Here is a 19,620-nt window from a genome sequence, read left to right as displayed (position 1 = left end):
GTCTGTGTGTTACTTTCTGCAGGTGTGAGTCCTGTCTGAAAGAATTCCTAGTGGTGTGTGCTGGATGAGAAAGAAAAGCAAAAATGAATTACATCAAACCCAGACATCGTCAGTGGGTCTCTGGATTTACCTGTACATTTATATATTATCTACAAATGTACACTGGTGAGTACTGTATAACATGTAGCTTTACACTATACACTATGAACAATGTACAAAGCTTAGATGGTCACGGGTGATTGCAGTATCACCTGTACACTTCCACTATATAATATCTACAGAGAATTCTTGCATAATAATATTACAGGTGATTATTGAATTACTTGTACACTTACACTATACACTATATAAAGAGCTTCTGTGTATAGTCTAATTGGTGCTCACTGTATTATCTGTACACTTGCACTATACACTATATACTATCTAAAGAGCTCCTATGTATACTGTCATTGGTGATGACTTTATTACATGCATATTTACACTGTACACTGTATACTATTTTGCATATTATATCACTGATCACTGTATTAGGGTACTGTCACACAGTGCCATTTTGATCGCTACGACGGTACGATTCGTGACGTTCTAGCGATATCGTTACGATATCGCAGTGTCTGACACGCAGCAGCGATCAGGGATCCTGCTGAGAATCGTACGTCGTAGCAGATCGTTTGGAACTTTCTTTCGTCGCTTGATCACCCGCTGACATCGCTGGATCGTTGTGTGTGACAGCGATCCAGCGATGTGTTCGCTTGTAACCAGGGAAAACATCGGGTAACTAAGCGCAGGGCCGCGCTTAGTAACCCGATGTTTACCCTGGTTACCAGCGTAAACGTAAAAAAAACAAACAGTACATACTTACATTCCGGTGTCTGTCCTCCGGCGTCTCAGCTTCTCTGCAGTGTGAGCGCCGGCCAGCCGGAAAGCGAGCACAGCGGTGACGTCTGACGTCACCGCTCTGCTTTCCGGCCGCTGTGCTTACACAGTGGAGAGAAGCAGAACGCCGGGGGACAGACACCGGAATGTAAGTATGTACTGTTTTGTTTTTTTTTACGTTTACGCTGGTAACCAGGGTAAACATCGGGTTACTAAGCGCGGCCCTGCGCTTAGTTACCCGATGTTTACCCTGGTTACCCGGGGACCTCGGCATCGCTCCAGCGCCGTGATTGCAAAGTGTGACCGCAGTCTACGACGCTGGAGCGATAATCATACGATCGCTGCGACGTCACGGATCGTGCCGTCGTAGCGATTAAAATGGTACTGTGTGACGGTACCCTTACTTGTACTTTTACACATTACACTATATCTTATCTACAGAGCTTTTGTGTATATTATCACTGGGGATTACTATATGACCTTGTACACTTACGCTATATACCATATACAGAGCTCCTGTGTATAATGTCGATGGTGATCACTGTATTACCTGCAGACTGACACTATATGCAGAGCTCCTGTGTACAATGTTACTGGTGATCACTGCATTACCTGTACACTATATACAGAGTTCCTGTGTATAATGTCACTGTTAATCACTGTATTACCTGTACCCTGACACTATATACAGAGTTCCTGGGTATAATGTTACTTGTGATCCCAGTATTACCTGTACAGTATATACAGAGCTCCTGTGTATAATGTCACTGGTGATCCCTGTATAACCTGTACACTATATACATAATTCCTGTGTATAATGTCACTTTTAATCACTGTATTACCTGTATACTGACACTATATACAGAGCTCCTGGGTATAATGTCACTGGTGATCACTATTACCTGTACACTATACACTATGCAGAGTTCCTGTGTATAATGTGACTAATGATCACTGTATTACCTGTACACTGACACTATATACAGAGCTCCAGTGTATTATGTCACTGATGATCACTGTTTTACCATTACACTTACACTGTACACTATCTACAGAGCTCTTATGTATAATGTCACTAATGATCACTATATTACCTGTACAGTTACACTATACTACATACAGAGCTCCTATGTATAATGTTACTGGAGGTCGTATTTGTATTAGTGCAGTAATGTTTGTTAATGGTGGTATTATTCGGTCACTAATTAGTGGTAATATGTGGTCCCATGATGTTGCATTATTTGTCCTTTGTATGTGATATTATTGATATATTGGTCTTTGTATAGAATCTTTTTTCAGTAACAGAATGGTGGTTATACTCAGACACTAGGTGGTGATAAGATATTCTTGTAGATTGTGAGCCCTCGCGGGCAGGGTCCTCTCTCCTCATGAACTCCTCATGACGTGAGATGCGTCATCCACATATGAAGCAAGCAAGAGGACAATGACTGCAGGAGGATAAACATCATTGACGCCCATCGGACTGGACCATGCCGTTTGGGGGGGAGGGTAAAAAATAGTTTTTATGCTAAGAAGAGGGGATTGGGGACTTACATACAGTGTAGTAAAATACTGTAAAAAAAAACCTTAAAGGCAGTTGTCATAGTTTATACTAGGAAAACCTGGTGACAGATCCCCTCTAATGTCTTTTCATATATACCGGTATGTATGAGCAGCAATAACATCTATATGCAGCCATGTTTTTCCTGTTTAACATGTATCTATATTTAACATACAGTTGAATTATTTGTCAGATTATAACCTTTACTGTTTCATTTTGCAATTGAATCAACAAATGTAACCGGACTTCCCCTGTCACTTCACACTCCCTTTCCTGTATAGGAAGAGTTCATTTAAAGACGTTTATGTAATTGTGTGAACGAGAAAGCAGAAAAAAGTCTTTGGTATGCAACTACCACTGGTACAGAGGCCTCTTTGTATTGCAGCCACAAGAAGGCAACAATGGATATAATCAAGTGGTTGGAGCAGTTTTCTTTCTCTCCTGTTTATAGAGTTAGAGTGGTCGTCCAGTTTAATTAAAATCTAGAGTCAAGGCTGCTAATCCTTTAAACGAGAAATCAAATATTACTGAAATACTGAAGCCTCTACCACCCCAGCATTGCCTTTTACTGATGTTTTTTGTGATGTCTTCTCTACAACATGTAACCACTGCAGCCAATGATTGACTGCAGTGGTCACATGTTGTACTTATGATGTCACCACTGAAACTCTCTCAAGAAGAGCCATAGTAAAGAAGTAGAGAGGTGGTCGCTGTACTGAAAGTGCGAAACCTGAGAGAAAATGAACTTTATTTCTCCCAGAAGCCGCTGAGAGCGGAGGCGGTAAGCACGACCCCGGTACTGACTGAGTACTCAATATGCCGGGGTCCCCCAACCCAGAAGTTTGGACCCAACTTTTACTAGAAAGTTGATTCTTTTAACCAGCCATTAGGTACACTTGTCAGCATTTTTGATAAGTACTATTTAGTAAAATCAGGTTGCCACTTTTCTTGAGTAAAAAGGGCAGCAACAGACTAGTGATCGGTATTTGAGCTGCACAAAACTTGTGCAACATTTTCAAGGTGTCAAAAACTCCTGAGTCAGGCCCAACTGCTTTTTTATAAAACAAAGAAGGGAAAAACAATGCAAAAAATAATAATAAAGAAATTCTTTAGATGTAGTTACATGGGTCGTTTTTTTTAACGCAAAATGTAATTACATCAACAAGGAGACAGTTTAAAAAAAGGCAGTAAAAATTGAGATAGAAGAGCTTCTGTGTATACAACCTCTCTAGTTACGTTTAGTGTTGAGCGATACCGTCCGATACTTGAAAGTATCGGTATCGGAAAGTATCGGCCGATACCGGCAAAGTATCGGATCTAATCCGATACCGATACCCGATACCAATACAAGTCAATGGGACTCAAGTATCGGACGGTATCCCTGATGGTTCCCAGGGTCTGAAGGAGAGGAAACTCTCCTTCAGGCCCTGGGAACCATATTAATGTGTAAAATAAAGAGTTAAAATAAAAAATATTGCTATACTCACCTCTCCGACGCAGCCTGGACCTCACCGAGGGAAACGGCAGCGTTCTTTGCTTAAAATGCGCGCTTTTCCTTCCTTCCGTGACGTCATGGCTTCTGATTGGTCGCGTGCCACCCATGTGACCGCGACGCGACCAATCACAGCAAGCCGTGACGTAATTTCAGGTCCTGAATGCCTATTTCTGCATTCAGGACCTGAAATTACGTCACGGCTTGTTGTGATTGGTCGCGTCGCGGTCACATGGGCGGCACGCAACCAATCACAAGCCGTGACGTAATTTTAAAAATGCGCGCGTTTCCTGCCTCCCGTGACGTCATGGCTTGTGATTGGTCGCGTCGCCCATGTGACCGCGACGCGACCAATCACAAAGCCGGAACGTAATTTTAAAATACTGAATGCCTAGAAGGACCTGAAAATTACGTCACGGCTTGCTGTGATTGGTCGCGTCGCGGCCACATGGGCGGCACGCGACCAATCAGAAGCCGTGACGTCACGGAAGGAAGGAAAAGCGCGCATTTTAAGCAAAGAACGCTGCCGGTTCCCTCGGTGAGGTCCAGGCTGCGTCGGAGAGGTGAGTATAGCAATATTTTTTATTTTAATTCTTTATTTTACACATTAATGTTGTTTCGATACCGATACCCGATACCACAAAAGTATCGGATCTCGGTATCGGAATTCCGATACCCGCAAGTATCGGCCGATACCCGATACTTGCGGTATCGGAATGCTCAACACTAGTTACGTTTCATTCATTTTTGCAGGTGAATATATTGGAATATCGCTTCTCTTACTATAACAATAAATGTGGTGTGAACGCGGTCAATCATGAATCTTTATACACTGTGTTCCAAATTATTATGCAAATTGGATTTCAGTGTCACAAAGATTTAATGGTTTTGTTTTTCAAATAAACTCATGGATGGAATTGTGCCTCAGGGCTCAATGGATCACTGAAATCAATCTTAAACACATGTGATAACTAGTTTTACAGGTGATTCTAACTAAAGGAAAACTACTTAAAAATGATGTTCCACATTATTAAGCAGGCCACAGGTTTCAAGCAATATGGGAAATAAAAAGGATCTCTCTGCTGCTGAAAAGCAATGCCTTGGACAAGGTATGAAAACATTAGATATTTCACGAAAACTTAAAAGTGATCATCATACTGTCAAGAGATTTGTGACTGAAACAGAGCACAAACAGTTTTCATGCAGATAAAGGCATAATGAGGAAGGTTTCTTCCAGACAAATTCAGTGGATTAAGAGAGCAGCTGACAAAATACCATTACAAAGCAGCAAACAGTTATTTGAAGCTGCTGGTGCCTCTGGAGACCCTCGAACCTCAAAGTGTAGGATCCTTCCAAGGCTTGCTGTGGTGCAAAAATTTACTATTTGGCCACCCCTAAACAGTGTTCAAAAGCAGAAACGGTTGCAGTGGGCCCACACATACACGAAGACTAATTTTCAAACAGTCTTGCTTACTGATGAGTGTCGAGCAACCCTGGATGGTCCAGATGGATGGAGTAGTGGATGGTTGATGGATGGCCACCATGTCCCAACAAGGCTGCGACGTCAGCAAGGAGGAGGACAAGTCATGTTTTGGGCCGGAATCATGGAGAAACAGCTGGTAGGGCCCTTTAAGTTTCCTGAAGGTGTGAAAATGACCTCTGCAAAGTAAATAGAGTTTCTGACTGACAACATTCTTCCATGGTATAAAAAGCAGAAACATGCCTTGAAGAGCAAAATTATCTTTATGCATCATAATGCACCATCTCATGCTGCAAAGAATACCTCCGAGTCATTGGCTGCTATGGGCATAAAAGGAGATAAACCCATGGTGTGGCCACCATCTTCCCCTGACCTCAACCCTATAGAGAACCTTTGGAGTATCATCAAGCAAAAGATCTATGAGGGTGGGAGGCAGTTCACATCCAAACAGCAGCTCTGGGAGGCTATTCTGGCTTCATGCAAAGAAATACAAGCACAAACTCTCCAAAAACTCACAAGTTCAATGGATGCAAGAGTTGTGAAGGTGATATCAAAGAAGGGGTCCTATGTTAACATGTAACTTGGCTTGTTAGGATGTTTTGGAGTTAAATAGCTTTTTTTGTTCAGTGAATGTGACCTCGTAATGCTGCAAATTCAACAAATGAGCATTTTCAGTTCTTTAAAGCATATCAAATGTTTAGAAATTCTACTGTGCCTAATAATTTGGAACAGTGCATTTTGAATTTGTATTCATTTTGGAGATTATACTGTTATCATTGGGAGGTTTCTTCAATAAAATTTGATGTATACTCTAACGGGTGATGACTTTTATTAGACTAACTGTCATTTGCACCGACCTGTTGTGAATTCCGCTCTTGGGCTCCCTCCGGTGGTTGTAAGTGGCATTTTTGCGAGTTCTGCTCTTGGGCTCCCTCCGGTGGTTTTAAGTGGTACTGCTGCTCCTTGGATTTAGTAGTCAGCTGCTGCTTCCACTGATTGTCTTTCTGGCTCGACTATTTAGCCTGGTTCTATCCTTCAGCCTATGCCAGTTGTCAATGGTTCCTGGTTGGATTCACATCTCTGCTTGGATTTCCCTGATATTCTGACCAGTTCAGCAAAGATAAGTCCTTGCTTTGTTCTTTTGCAGTCCACTTGTTGTGGACTTAATCTTTCTGCACTTTCTATGTTTTTTCTAGTCCAGCTTGTCAGTATGGATTTATTCAGTTAAGCTGGAAGCTCTGGGAAGCAGATTTACCCTCCACACCTTTAGTCAGGTGTGGAGATTTTTGTAAACTCTGTGGTGGATTTTTCTAGTTTTTAATACTGACCGCACAGTATTCTTTCCTGTTCTATTAATCTAGTTAGACTGGCCTCCTTTGCTACATCCTGGTTTCATTCTGCTTATGTAATTTCCCTCTCCACTCACAGTCAATATTTGTGGGGGGCTGTCCTATCCTTTGGGGATTTTCTCTGAGGCAAGATAGCTTTCCTGTTTCTATCTTAGGGGTAGTTAGTCCTCCGGCTGTGACGAGGTGTCTAGGGAGTGACAGGAACATCCCACGGCTACTTCTAGTGTTGTGTTAAGCTCAGGAACTGCGGTCAGTACAGGTACCACCTCCTACAGAGCACATCCCATGTTGCTCCTCAACCACCAGCTCATAACAGTACAACTGGCCAAAAATGAATTAAATGCATCTCAAAAGAAAGAAAAGGAAGTTCTGAGCCATTTTTTTTCTGCAGTCTGTTTTGTCTTTTTTTTCCTCTTAATCTCTGGGTGGTTCAGGATTTTGGCGCTGGCATGGATGTTCAGGGTTTGTTTTCTCGTGTGGATCAACTTGCTGCAAGAGTACAGAGTATCCAAGATTATGTTGTCCATACTCCGGCTTTAGAGCCTAGAATTCCAACCCCTGATTTGTTTTTTGGGGACAGATCCAAGTTTTTGAACTTTAAAAATAACTGCAAATTGTTTTTTGCCTTGAAACCCAGTTCCTCTGGTGATTCCATTCAGCAGGCTAAAATTGTCATCTCTCTGCTGCGTGGTGACCCTCAGGACTGGGCATTCTCCCTTGAATCAGGGGATCCGGCATTGCTTAATGTAGACACATTTTTTCAAGCGCTCGGATTATTGTATGACGAACCTAATTCTGTGGATCATGCAGAAAAGACATTGTTGGCCCTGTGTCAGGGTCAGGAAGCGGCAGAAGTATACTGCCAGAAATTTAGAAAATGGTCTGTGCTCACTAAATGGAATGAGGAGGCTCTGGCAGCAATTTTCAGAAAGGGTCTTTCTGAAGCCCTTAAAGATGTTATGGTGGGGTTCCCCACGCCTGCTGGTTTGAGCGAACCTATGTCTCTAGCCATTCAGATTGATCGGCGCCTGCGCGAGCGCAAAGTTGTGCACCATATGGCAGTGTCCTCTGAGCAGAGTCCTGAGCCTATGCAATGTGATAGGATTTTGACTAGACCAGAACGGCAGGGATTCAGACGCCAGAATAGGCTGTGTTTTTACTGTGGTGATTCTGCTCATGTTATTTCTGATTGCCCTAAGCGTACTAAGAGGGTTGCTAGGTCTGTTACCATCAGTACTGTACAGCCTAAATTTCTCTTATATGTGACCTTGATTTGCTCATTATCGTCCTTTTCTGTCATGGCATTTGTGGATTCAGGCGCTGCCCTGAACTTGATGGACTTGGAATTCGCCAGGCGCTGTGGTTTTTCCTTGCAGCCTTTGCAGAGCCCTATTCCTTTGAGGGGCATTGATGCTACGCCGTTGGCCAAGGATAAACCTCAGTATTGGACTCAGCTGACCATGTGCATGGCTCCAGCACATCAGGAAGATTGCCGTTTTCTGGTGTTGCATAATTTGCATGATGTTGTTGTACTGGGTTTTCCATGGTTACAGAGACATAATCCTGTGCTGGATTGGAAATCTATGTCTGTGACTAGTTGGGGTTGTCAAGGGGTACATAGTGACGTTCCTTTGATGTCAATTTCCTCTTCCCCCTCTTCTGAAGTTCCTGAGTTTTTGTCGGATTTCCAGGATGTATTTGATGAGCCCAAGTCCAATTCCCTTTCTCCTCATAGGGACTGTGATTGTGCTATTAACTTGATACCTGGCTGTAAGTTCCCTAAGGGCCGACTTTTCAATCTGTCTGTGCCAGAGCATGCCATTATGCGGAGTTATGTTAAGGAGTCTTTAGAGAAGGGGCATATTCGGCCGTCTTCGTCACCATTGGGAGCGGGATTCTTTTTTGTTGCCAAGAAGGATGGCTCTTTGAGACCCTGTATTGATTATCGCCTTCTTAATAAGATCACTGTCAAATTCCAATACCCTATACCTTTGCTTTCTGATTTGTTTGCTCGGATCAAGGGGGCTAGTTGGTTTACTAAGATTGACCTTCGAGGGGCATATAATCTTGTTCGTATAAAACAAGGTGACGAATGGAAAACTGCATTTAATACGCCCGAGGGCCATTTTGAGTATCTTGTGATGCCATTCGGACTCTCTAATGCCCCATCTGTGTTTCAGTCCTTCATGCATGATATTTTCCGCAATTATCTTGATAAATTCATGATTGTGTATTTGGATGATATTTTGATTTTTTCCGATGATTGGGAGTCTCATGTGAAGCAGGTCAGGATGGTATTCCAGATCCTTCATGATAATGCTTTATTTGTGAAGGGGTCTAAGTGCCTATTTGGAGTTCAGAAGGTCTCTTTTTTGGGTTTTATTTTTTCTCCCTCGTCTATAGAAATGGATCCTGTTAAGGTCCAAGCCATTCATGACTGGATTCAACCCACATCTGTGAAGAGTCTTCAGAAATTTTTGGGCTTTGCTAATTTTTATCACCGTTTCATTGCCAACTTTTCCAGTGTGGTTAAGCCCCTGACCGATTTGACGAAGAAAGGCGCTGATGTGACGAATTGGTCCTCTGCGGCTGTTGAGGCCTTTCAGGAGCTTAAACGCCGATTTACTTCTGCCCCTGTGCTGCGTCAGCCGGATGTTTCTCTTCCTTTTCAGGTTGAGGTTGACGCTTCTGAGATTGGGGCAGGGGCCGTTTTGTCTCAGAGGAGTTCTGATGGTTCTTTGATGAAACCGTGTGCCTTTTTTCCAGAAAGTTTTCGCCTGCGGAGCGCAATTATGATGTCGGCAATCGGGAGTTGTTGGCCATGAAGTGGGCATTTGAGGAGTGGCGACATTGGCTTGAGGGAGCCAAGCACCGCGTTGTGGTCTTGACCGATCATAAGAATCTGATTTACCTCGAGTCGGCCAAGCGGCTGAACCCTAGACAGGCTCGATGGTCCCTGTTTTTCTCCCGTTTTGATTTTGTGGTCTCGTATCTTCCGGGATCTAAGAATGTTAAGGCTGATGCCCTCTCTAGGAGTTTTTTGCCTGATTCTCCTGGAGTCCTTAAGCCGGTTGGCATTCTTAAGGAAGGGGTGATTCTTTCTGCCATCTCCCCTGATTTACGGCGGGTGCTTCAGGAATTTCAGGCTGATAAACCTGACCGCTGTCCTGTAGGGAAGCTGTTTGTTCCTGATAGATGGACAAGTAAGGTAATTTCTGAGGTTCATTGTTCGGTGTTGGCTGGTCATCCTGGGATTTTTGGTACCAGAGATTTGGTTGCTAGGTCCTTTTGGTGTCCTTCCTTGTCGCGGGATGTGCGTTCTTTTGTGCAGTCCTGTGGGACTTGTGCCCGGGCCAAGCCTTGCTGTTCCCACGCTAGTGGGTTGCTGTTGCCTTTGCCGGTCCCTGAGAGGCCCTGGACGCATATTTCCATGGATTTTATTTCGGATCTTCCTGTTTCCCAGAAGATGTCTGTTATCTGGGTGGTTTGTGACCGGTTCTCTAAAATGGTCCATTTGGTACCTTTGCCTAAATTGCCTTCCTCCTCTGACTTGGTTCCATGGTTTTTTCAGCATGTGGTTCGTTTGCATGGCATTCCGGAGAATATTGTGTCTGACAGAGGTTCCCAGTTTGTTTCTAGGTTTTGGCGGGCCTTTTGTGCTAGGATGGGCATTGATTTGTCTTTTTCTTCGGCATTTCATCCTCAGACAAATGGCCAAACTGAGCGAACTAATCAGACCTTGGAAACCTATTTGAGATGCTTTGTGTCTGCTGACCAGGATGATTGGGTGGCTTTCTTGCCGTTGACCGAGTTTGCCCTTAATAATCAGGCTAGTTCGGCTACTTTGGTTTCGCCTTTCTTTTGTAATTTTGGTTTTCATCCTCGTTTTTCTTCGGGGCAAGTTGAGCCGTCTGATTGTCCTGGTGTGGATTCTGTAATGGACAGGTTACAGCAGATTTGGACTCATGTGGTAGACAATTTGACGTTGTCTCAGGAAAAGGCTCAACGTTTTGCTAACCGCCATCGGTGTGTTGGTCCCCGGCTTTGGGTGGGGGATTTAGTCTGGTTATCTTCTCGTCATGTTCCTATGAAGGTTTCTTCCCCTAAGTTCAAGCCTTGGTTTATTGGTCCTTATAAGATTTCTGAGATTATCAATCCGGTATCTTTTCGTTTGGCCCTTCCAGCCATTTTTGACATCCATAATGTTTTCCATAGATCTTTGTTGCGGAGATATGTGGTGCCCGTTGTTCCCTCTGTTGATCCTCATGCCCCGGTGTTGGTTGATGGGGAGTTGGAATATGTGGTGGAGAAAATTTTGGATTCTCGTTTTTCAAGGCGGAGGCTTCAGTATCTTGTCAAGTGGAAGGGTTATGGCCAGGAGGATAATTCTTGGGTTGTTGCCTCCGATGTCCATGCCACCGATTTCGTTCGTGCTTTTCACTTGGCTCGTCCTGATCGGCCTGGGGGCTCTGGTGAGGGTTCGGTGACCCCTCCTCAAGGGGGGGGTACTGTTGTAAATTCCGCTCTTGGGCTCCCTCCGGTGGTTGTAAGTGGCATTTTTGCGAGTTCTGCTCTTGGGCTCCCTCCGGTGGTTTTAAGTGGTACTGCTGCTCCTTGGATTTAGTAGTCAGCAGCTGCTTCCACTGATTGTCTTTCTGGGCCGACTATTTAGCCTGGTTCTATCCTTCAGCCTGTGCCAGTTGTCAATGGTTCCTGGTTGGATTCACATCTCTGCTTGGATTTCCCTGATATTCTGACCAGTTCAGCAAAGATAAGTCCTTGCTTTGTTCTTTTGCAGTCCACTTGTTGTGGACTTAATCTTTCTGCACTTTCTATGTTTTTTCTAGTCCAGCTTGTCAGTATGGATTTATTCAGTTAAGCTGGAAGCTCTGGGAAGCAGATTTACCCTCCACACCTTTAGTCAGGTGTGGAGATTTTTGTAAACTCTGTGGTGGATTTTTCTAGTTTTTAATACTGACCGCACAGTATTCTTTCCTGTTCTATTTATCTAGTTAGACTGGCCTCCTTTGCTACATCCTGGTTTCATTCTGCGTATGTAATTTCCCTCTCCACTCACAGTCAATATTTGTGGGGGGCTGTCCTATCCTTTGGGGATTTTCTCTGAGGCAAGATAGCTTTCCTGTTTCTATCTTAGGGGTAGTTAGTCCTCCGGCTGTGACGAGGTGTCTAGGGAGTGACAGGAACATCCCACGGCTACTTCTAGTGATGTGTTAAGCTCAGGAACTGCGGTCAGTACAGGTACCAGCTCCTCCAGAGCACGTCCCATGTTGCTCCTAAACCACCAGCTCATAACACCGACCATTTAGGAAAATCTGAGAAAAATGTAATTTGCATAATTATTTGGAACATGGGGTAGTCTTATTAGTTACTTCTGTGGCCCTGTAGACGTGGTGCTGTAACTTTACCATTGGACCTTGAACATTGTATGATTGTTCTTTCGGATCTTTCTAAAGCTAATAATAATACAAGGATGGATATTAATAATACCACTTTTGACAAATTCAAGGATTTTCAATTGATATCCTATAAGGAAACCAAATCCTTCAGCATTGCACAATATTTATTGCCAAAGGTCAAAAAACATTGCTCCCTTTTGGCTTTTAAATACACAAATGTACCAAATGTAGCCTGTTGCATAAGTTTACAAAAGTACTCAAAACCAAGAAGTTTATTAACCCTTCAAAGGTGCTTCATAGGAACTAAAGCAATGTGGAAGGAAAAAATGACCATTTAACTTTTTTTCACAAAAAAATTACTTTAGTTCCAAACTTGTTATTTTCACAAGGATAGCAGGGGAAAATGGACCCTAAAATTTGTTGCTAAATTTCTCTTGAGTATGCCGATACCTCATATGTGGGGGAAAACCACTGTTTGGGTGCATGGCAGAGCTTGGAAGGGAAGTAGCAAAGTTTGACTTTTTGATCACAAAAATGTCTGGAATCGAGATAGGATGCTATCTCACATTTGGAGAGCCCCTAATGTGCCTAAACAGTGAAAACTGTTGATGTGTGATGAGCACCTTCAACCCTCAGATGCTTCACAGAAGTTTATAGTGGAGAACTGTGGAAATAAAAAATCACATTTTACCAACAAAAATTTAATTTTAACCTCATTTTTTTTATTTTCACAGAGGTAATAGGAGAAAATGGACCCAAAAATTAGTTGTGCAATTTCTCCGGAGTACACCGATACCCAATGTGTGGAGGAAAAGTACTACTTGGGTGCATGGCAGGCCTGGAAAAGTGACATTTTAGAACGCAGACTTTGATTCAGTGTTTGATTCATGTCACGTTTATGGAGCACCCCCAGACGCAGGGCCGCGGGGTACTCGGTACCGGGCCTCTCTGTCTCCGTCCTGGGGTTGTCATGGTGGCTAGACCCAGTCCGTGACCCTGCTAAGGGGCATCCAATGAAAGGTGTGATGATGGTGCGTGGTGCAAGGTGCGATGAATAATGAGGACACAGGGTTGCAGTCTCTTTACCTCTTTACTGAAGGCTTCGGGATCCGCAATCCAGAGCACTGCTAACAGGGCTGGTTGAGACCGACCGGTCCGAAGGCACATCCAGAGTTCCCTTTGCAGGTGGAAATCAGTGCCTACCTTCTAGCGCCTGTGTGTTGTAGTACCTCCCTGCTGAGCACCACAGGATAGTCCTCACAACTGTTGTGTCTGTTTCTGATGTTCTTTCTCTCTCCGTCCCCCAGATGATATGGCTAGGACGCACCCGTATGACGGGGTTGGCCTGGAGTTATTTTATAGGGACCTGTTATGAACTGGTGGCCTAGGAGCAGCATGGACGAGCTCTGGAGTAGGTGGCCTCTATACTGACCGCAGACCCTGAACTTAACACATCAACTAGAAGTAGCCGTGGAATGTTCCTGTCACTCCCTAGACACCTCGTCACGGCCGGAGGACCAACTACACCTAAAGGAAGAAACAGGAATACTATCTTGCCTGAGAGAAAATTCCCAAAGGAAAGGCAGCCCCCCACAAATACCGACTGCGAGAGGAGAGGGAAATTACAAACGCAGACTGAAAACAGAATTTAGCAAAGGAGGCCACGCTACCTAGAAAGAAAAGACAGGAAAGAGTACTGTGCGGTCAGTATAAAAAATACTACAAAATCCACCACAGAGAATACAAAAATCTCCACACCTAACCAAAGGCATGGAGGGTAACTCTGTGACTCCAGAGCTTCCAACTTGGCTGAGTAAATCTTAACACAGACAAAGCTGGACAAGAAAAAACATAGCAATTCACAGAACTATTAAGTCCACCGCATGTGGACTGCAAAAACAGCCAGGACTTATCTTTGATGATTTGGACAATCCAGAAGGAGAAACCAAGCAGAGATGTGGATCCCTAGAAAACAATGGACAACTGGCACTCAATAAAGAAAGGAGCCAGACTAAATAGCCCCGTCCAAAGTGGAAGCAGCTGATGACTGTTGTGAAGGACAAACAGCAGCACTACCACTTATAACCACCGGAGGGAGCCTAAGAGCAGAACCCACAACAGAATTCACAACAGGGACCCTAGAGACGCCCCTCTCCCACAATTGCCTCCGTTGTCTGCTTAGGTGATTTAGGTGAGACAGCCAACCTATAATTAACTGTCCTGCCGCTGTTTGAAGTAATGCTTAGAGCCCAATACTTCCTCAGCGTTCCGGCCACCAGCTATGCGCCTCAGTAGGATGTTGCCACGGTCTTAGGGCACGACTCCTACTGGTTCTATCCTCCTTTGTGCTGTGATCTTGTTTCTCACTTCTCCACAGTAAACCTCGCTTCGTGTCCTTCCTTAGGATGCCACCGCAACGGTTGCAGGCGCAGCTCCGTAACGATCTGTGCTTTTCGCTAGGCCACTGTCAGGATCCCACCCCTGACAGAGACCTCCCTGAATCTTCCCAGGAACTCCCTCTCTCACAGGATGTTGCCTGGGCAAAACCCAGTCAGCTTCTCTCTAACTTCCTATCCAACCCCCAATTTTACCAGAGTGTGAGGAGTGGCCTAATACATAGAACCCTTTGCTCCCCCTGGTGGCCAGAGTGTGAAGTGTAATGTGTGACTGTGATACCTGGTCAGATGAACTCCTTTAGTGCAATCAGACGTAACATCACTCCCCTTAGTGGCAGAGCGACATCACTGTAACGACCAGGACTCTTGGGCGCTGCATTTAGAGAGCCCCTGATCTGCCTAAACAGTGATAACCCCTCGCAATTTATCCCATTTTGGAAACTACACTCTCAAGGATTTTATCCAGGGGTATAGTAAGCATTTTGAACCCACAGGTACTGCTCAGAATTTGATAACATTAGGTTGTCATATTGAAAATTTTCATTTTTTATCCAAAAACGCTATTTTTGCAAAAAAAAATAATTTTCACAATAGATAATAGGAGACAATGGACCCCATAACTTGTTGTGCAATTTGTCCCAAACTTCTGCTTGGGTACATGGCAGGACTAGGAAAGGAAAGAGCGCTATTTGCCTAGAATAGATTGTGAATGCGATGTTGCATTTGAAGAGCCCCTGACATGTGAAAACAGAAACCCCCCCACAAATGACCCCATTTTGGAAACTAGACCCCTCAAGAAATTTATCTAGGCTTGTAGTGAGTATTTTGAATCCAAAGGTGCCTCACTGAATTTTATAACGTTGAGAAGTGGAAATATGACATTTTAGTGGTAAAATGTAATTTTTGTATTTGCTGAAAATTTGGCAGGTACACAAGGCTTAATAGGTGAAACAAGACCCTACAATTTATTTCACAATTTCTCCCGAATGCGGTGCTGCCCCATATGTTGTCAGAAATTACTGTTAGGCCACACATCAGGGCTGAGAAGAAAGGAGAGCTATTTGGCTTTTGGAGCACACATTTGGGGGGCGACATTTGCGGAGTGCTGAAGGTGCCAGAACAGCAGAAAACCCCCACAGTGACTCCATTGTAGAAACTGCATCTCTCAATGAATTCATCTATGGCCGCAATGACTATTTTGTAACATCCATGCCAGGCTTTTTTTCTGGAGAATTGCAAATCTGCCAGTCTAGTACCCATGCATTAAATAGCAGCTTATTGCTCCCTGACGAATGTGCTCCACCGAAACGCACGTTGGGGCGGAGGTGCGCTCCCTGGACATCTTGATCACACCTATCTAAAGGTAATGTTACTGACTATTTATTTCTAGTTGCCTTGTAATATTGACAAGGTAGAGGAGTGATCATGGTAGCTAATGGTTAATTTAGGGATAGACTGGCTCTGTATTCTGGCATATTAGAATTATTTATTAGAGAGGCCAGTCTCTATTATATATCTAGCATTAGATGCCCAGGGAGAAGCGCCTCCCTTTTGTTGTACAGCATTGTTCTATGATCATGGTTTTTGTTTCATTTCCTTTCACCTGTCTGTAATTTTTATAAATAAAGTTTTGCTTTTTCTTGAGTAATTTGAACCAGATTATCATCCTTTTTGTGTGGTGGTGTTAGTACCCATACATTGTATAGTGTAGAGCCCCTATATATTGTAGCATCCTCATATATTGTGCCCAGTTTGTGCTTCTGGTGATACACACCCGTAAATTAAGTGCCTTCTCTTCATTACAAAAATGCCAAACATGTGGCCGCTTACTGTGGTCTAGGCGCAGAGGGGCTCAGGAGGGGGGCATTTGGATTTGGAAGCGCAGAATTCACTGGATTTTATTTGAGGGGTGGGAGCCATGTCAACTTTCCAGAGTCTTTGTTTTATCGGTAACTGGGGAACACCCTATAGTTCCAGTGACAGATGACCGACCTGAGTGGGGGCTGGTTTTGTGGGGGATAAATTAGGGGTTTTATTGGTTACATTTTGGAGTACATTATATTTTTCGGTAGTTTCCAGAATAAGGGGGAGCATATAAGGAGAGGCGTAAGATGAACAATAAAAGTACAATACTTTATTAGAAATAATTTAAAAGACAAACAATGTTAAAAAAAAGTGCCAATATAGTGCAAGGTGATGAGCCAAAGAAAGTAAGTGGCACCACCAGATGGCAGGAAAGAGCAGGATGTAATGCTTAGGCTATGTGCACACGTTGCAGATTTAGATGCGGATCCGCAGCATTTTTGGCCGCACGGATTCGCATCAAATCCCCAGTGTAGTGCACAGCCAATGTTAACCTATGGGAAATGGAGATTTGTTGTGCACATGCTGCGGAAAAATCCGCACAGAAACGCAGCGTTTTTTTTCCGCAGCATGTCAATTCTTATTGCGGATCTGCACCCATTGACTTCCATTGTCCATTGAGTCAGGCACATCAGTAGCAAAACCGCAGATGTAAAAAAGATCTGCGGATGTGCTGCAGATGTGGGTGCTAGAAACACTGCAGATCGGGAGGAGGGAAGTGTGTGGGCGGAGCTATGTGCGTGCATGTGTGCGCCGGGTTCTGTGTGTATGTGTGCGTGCCGGTGTCTGTGTGAATCTGTGTCTGTGTATGGGTGTGTGTAGGCAGGCATCTTCCAATGGGACTACTGCTTTCATCCGGCTGTGACTGCTACAGTAAAACCATTAGCCAATGATGGGAAAGTAGTCCCATCCTCCAACTTATGTGTTGAATGTTAAAAAAAAAAAAAAAACACATACAGTACACATATAGTACATACTTACCGTATAAACCTAATCCCCGAAGCCATTGATCATCTGCAAATAAAATTAAAATAATAAACAAACAATATACTTCCTGTGTCCGAAGTAATCCAATTAATAACGATTGTCCCACGACGATCTCCTGTGGAAAGATGTCACATCAGCAGATGCGACCGCCCTCCAGGGGCTCCGGTGATACAATGATGGAGATAGTCCTCCACACTGTATCACTCCGCCGCCGACAGGTCACCTGAGTTCACCTGTCACTTGCGGCACTACAGGTTATCTCCGGTCATTGTGTCATCGGAGGCCCTACAGAGTGGTCACATCTGCTGATGTGACCACTCTATGGGGGAGATCGTCGTGGGACACTCGATATTGAAGAGGGACTATGTCGGAACAGGGAGTATTTGTGTTTGTTTATTTTTAAAAAATTTTTGCAGGTGATTGATGGCTTCGATTGGATTAGGCGTGGAATAAAAATGATGAAAACATGTGTAGTGTCTTATTTCATTAAAATACTTTTTCTGGCTGTGTATTTTAACCCATTAATAACTATAGGATTAATAATGGATAGGCGTCTTATTGACGCCTCTCCATTACTAACTGGGCTTAATGCCATCTTACAATCATTACCCCCTTATTACCCAATATGCCACCGCTACAGGGCAGTGGGAAGAGAGAGGCTAAGTGCCAGAATTGGCGCATCGTACAGATGACCAATTCTGGGGCAGCTGGGTGCTGGTATTTTTAGCTGGAGGGGGGGCCAATATCCATGGCCTCTTTCTAGGCTATGAAGCTCAGCCCGCAGCTGTCTGCATAGCCTTTCCTGGCAATAAATTATAGGGGGACCCCCACATAATTTTTATGGGGGGTCCCCCTATTTTAATAGCCAGTAAAGGCTAAATATACACCATCATAGCCTGGGAAGCTCATGGGTATTTAGCCCCTTTCCAGGCTAGAAATATTGGCCCCCGGCCATCGGCTTTCCCTCTCTGGCACAGAAAATTGCGCGGGAGCCCAAGCCATTGTTTCTTTAAAGTTAAAGATATTGCGTGCACATTTTGTGTGTGTGTCTTTAACTATTTATGTACCATTTTATCTATCTATCTATCTATCTATCTATCTATCTATCAAATTATCTATCTATCTACAGTATATAATTGCAAAAAGTGAGAGCAGCACAGAAAAACCATGATGGACTATTAAAACCTGAACACTTTTTGAAATTTACTTGCAATGGTGTGCAGCCTCTGACTTTTTGGACTCTTATCTACAGTATATCTATCTATAGATCTATCTATCTGTCTATCTAATTATCTATCTATATCTCTCTATCTATCTATATCTGTCTATCTATCTATCTATCTCTGTCTGTGTGTGTGTGTGTGTGTGTGTGTGTGTGTGTGTGTGTGTGTGTGTGTGTGTGTGTGTGTGTGTGTACACTATTCTTCCATAGAGTATGTAAAGATGTTGGACAAAAAATTACATCACAATTCTTTTTTTTAAAAAAATAATAGATCTTTATTTAGGTTACAAAGATGCATACAAATCTGCATGAAAAAATGCATCAAATCCACATAAAAATGCATCAAAATTGCGCAGATTTTTACCTGCGTTTTCTGCCAAGAGGTGCAGATTCTGTGCAGAAAATTCTGCAGGCAAATCTGCAACGTGTGCACAAACCCTAATAGACAGTGCAGTCAAAGACTGAAAATACACAAATAAGTGCCAACATAAAAAAAACTTGCATTCAGAGACTAGAAAAAAATCATATACTGTATTGACTATATATCCATAATCCTCAAAACTACGGCTAAAGTGCCTGCAATACACATTGGATAGAACACTGGAGCATAGATGTGAAGACCATAGTATCCTACATTGATGTAATGAATGTAATGAACATATCTTACCTCACCATGTGATGGTGCTACTTCCCCTACGCGCATTTCAGCAGCGTGCCTTCGTCAGGTCTAATGGTTACTAATGGGGTCTCTTGACCCCCTTGTAACAGTTTAAATACCGCTGTCACGATTGACAGCAGTATTTAAGGGGTTAATCAGACCAGATTGGTCGCAAAACTGTCGTGGCCGATACAGAAGTATGTCGGCTGTCATGTACAGCAGACACCCGCGGGAATCACTGCCGCTCGGCAGCGCAATTCCCTTATTCGCGATCGCCATGTTAAAACAGGAATGAGGGAATAAGGCCCATTAACGACCG

At 43.6% G+C, this 19,620-nt stretch overlaps 1 protein-coding gene across 2 annotated transcripts in view; it reads left to right on the top strand.

Annotated features, from left to right (window-relative positions):
• Window positions 1–19,620, top strand: part of ODAD1 (outer dynein arm docking complex subunit 1) — a 346,929-nt gene that overhangs the window by 97,273 nt on the left and 230,036 nt on the right. The window contains exon 1 of one of the 2 annotated variants that reach the window (XM_077259486.1): window positions 141–165. The exons of the other annotated variant lie outside the window; for it this stretch is intronic. Coding sequence (XP_077115601.1) covers window positions 156–165 — 10 coding nt within the window. The 5' untranslated portion in view covers window positions 141–155. Of the gene's footprint in view, window positions 1–140; window positions 166–19,620 lie in introns of those variants that run through there. 2 annotated transcript variants of the gene reach the window in all.

The sequence above is a fragment of the Ranitomeya variabilis genome, chromosome 4, assembly GCF_051348905.1.
Source record: "Ranitomeya variabilis isolate aRanVar5 chromosome 4, aRanVar5.hap1, whole genome shotgun sequence".
NCBI lineage: Eukaryota > Metazoa > Chordata > Amphibia > Anura > Dendrobatidae > Ranitomeya > Ranitomeya variabilis.
This window is presented reverse-complemented; position numbering and strand designations above follow the sequence as displayed.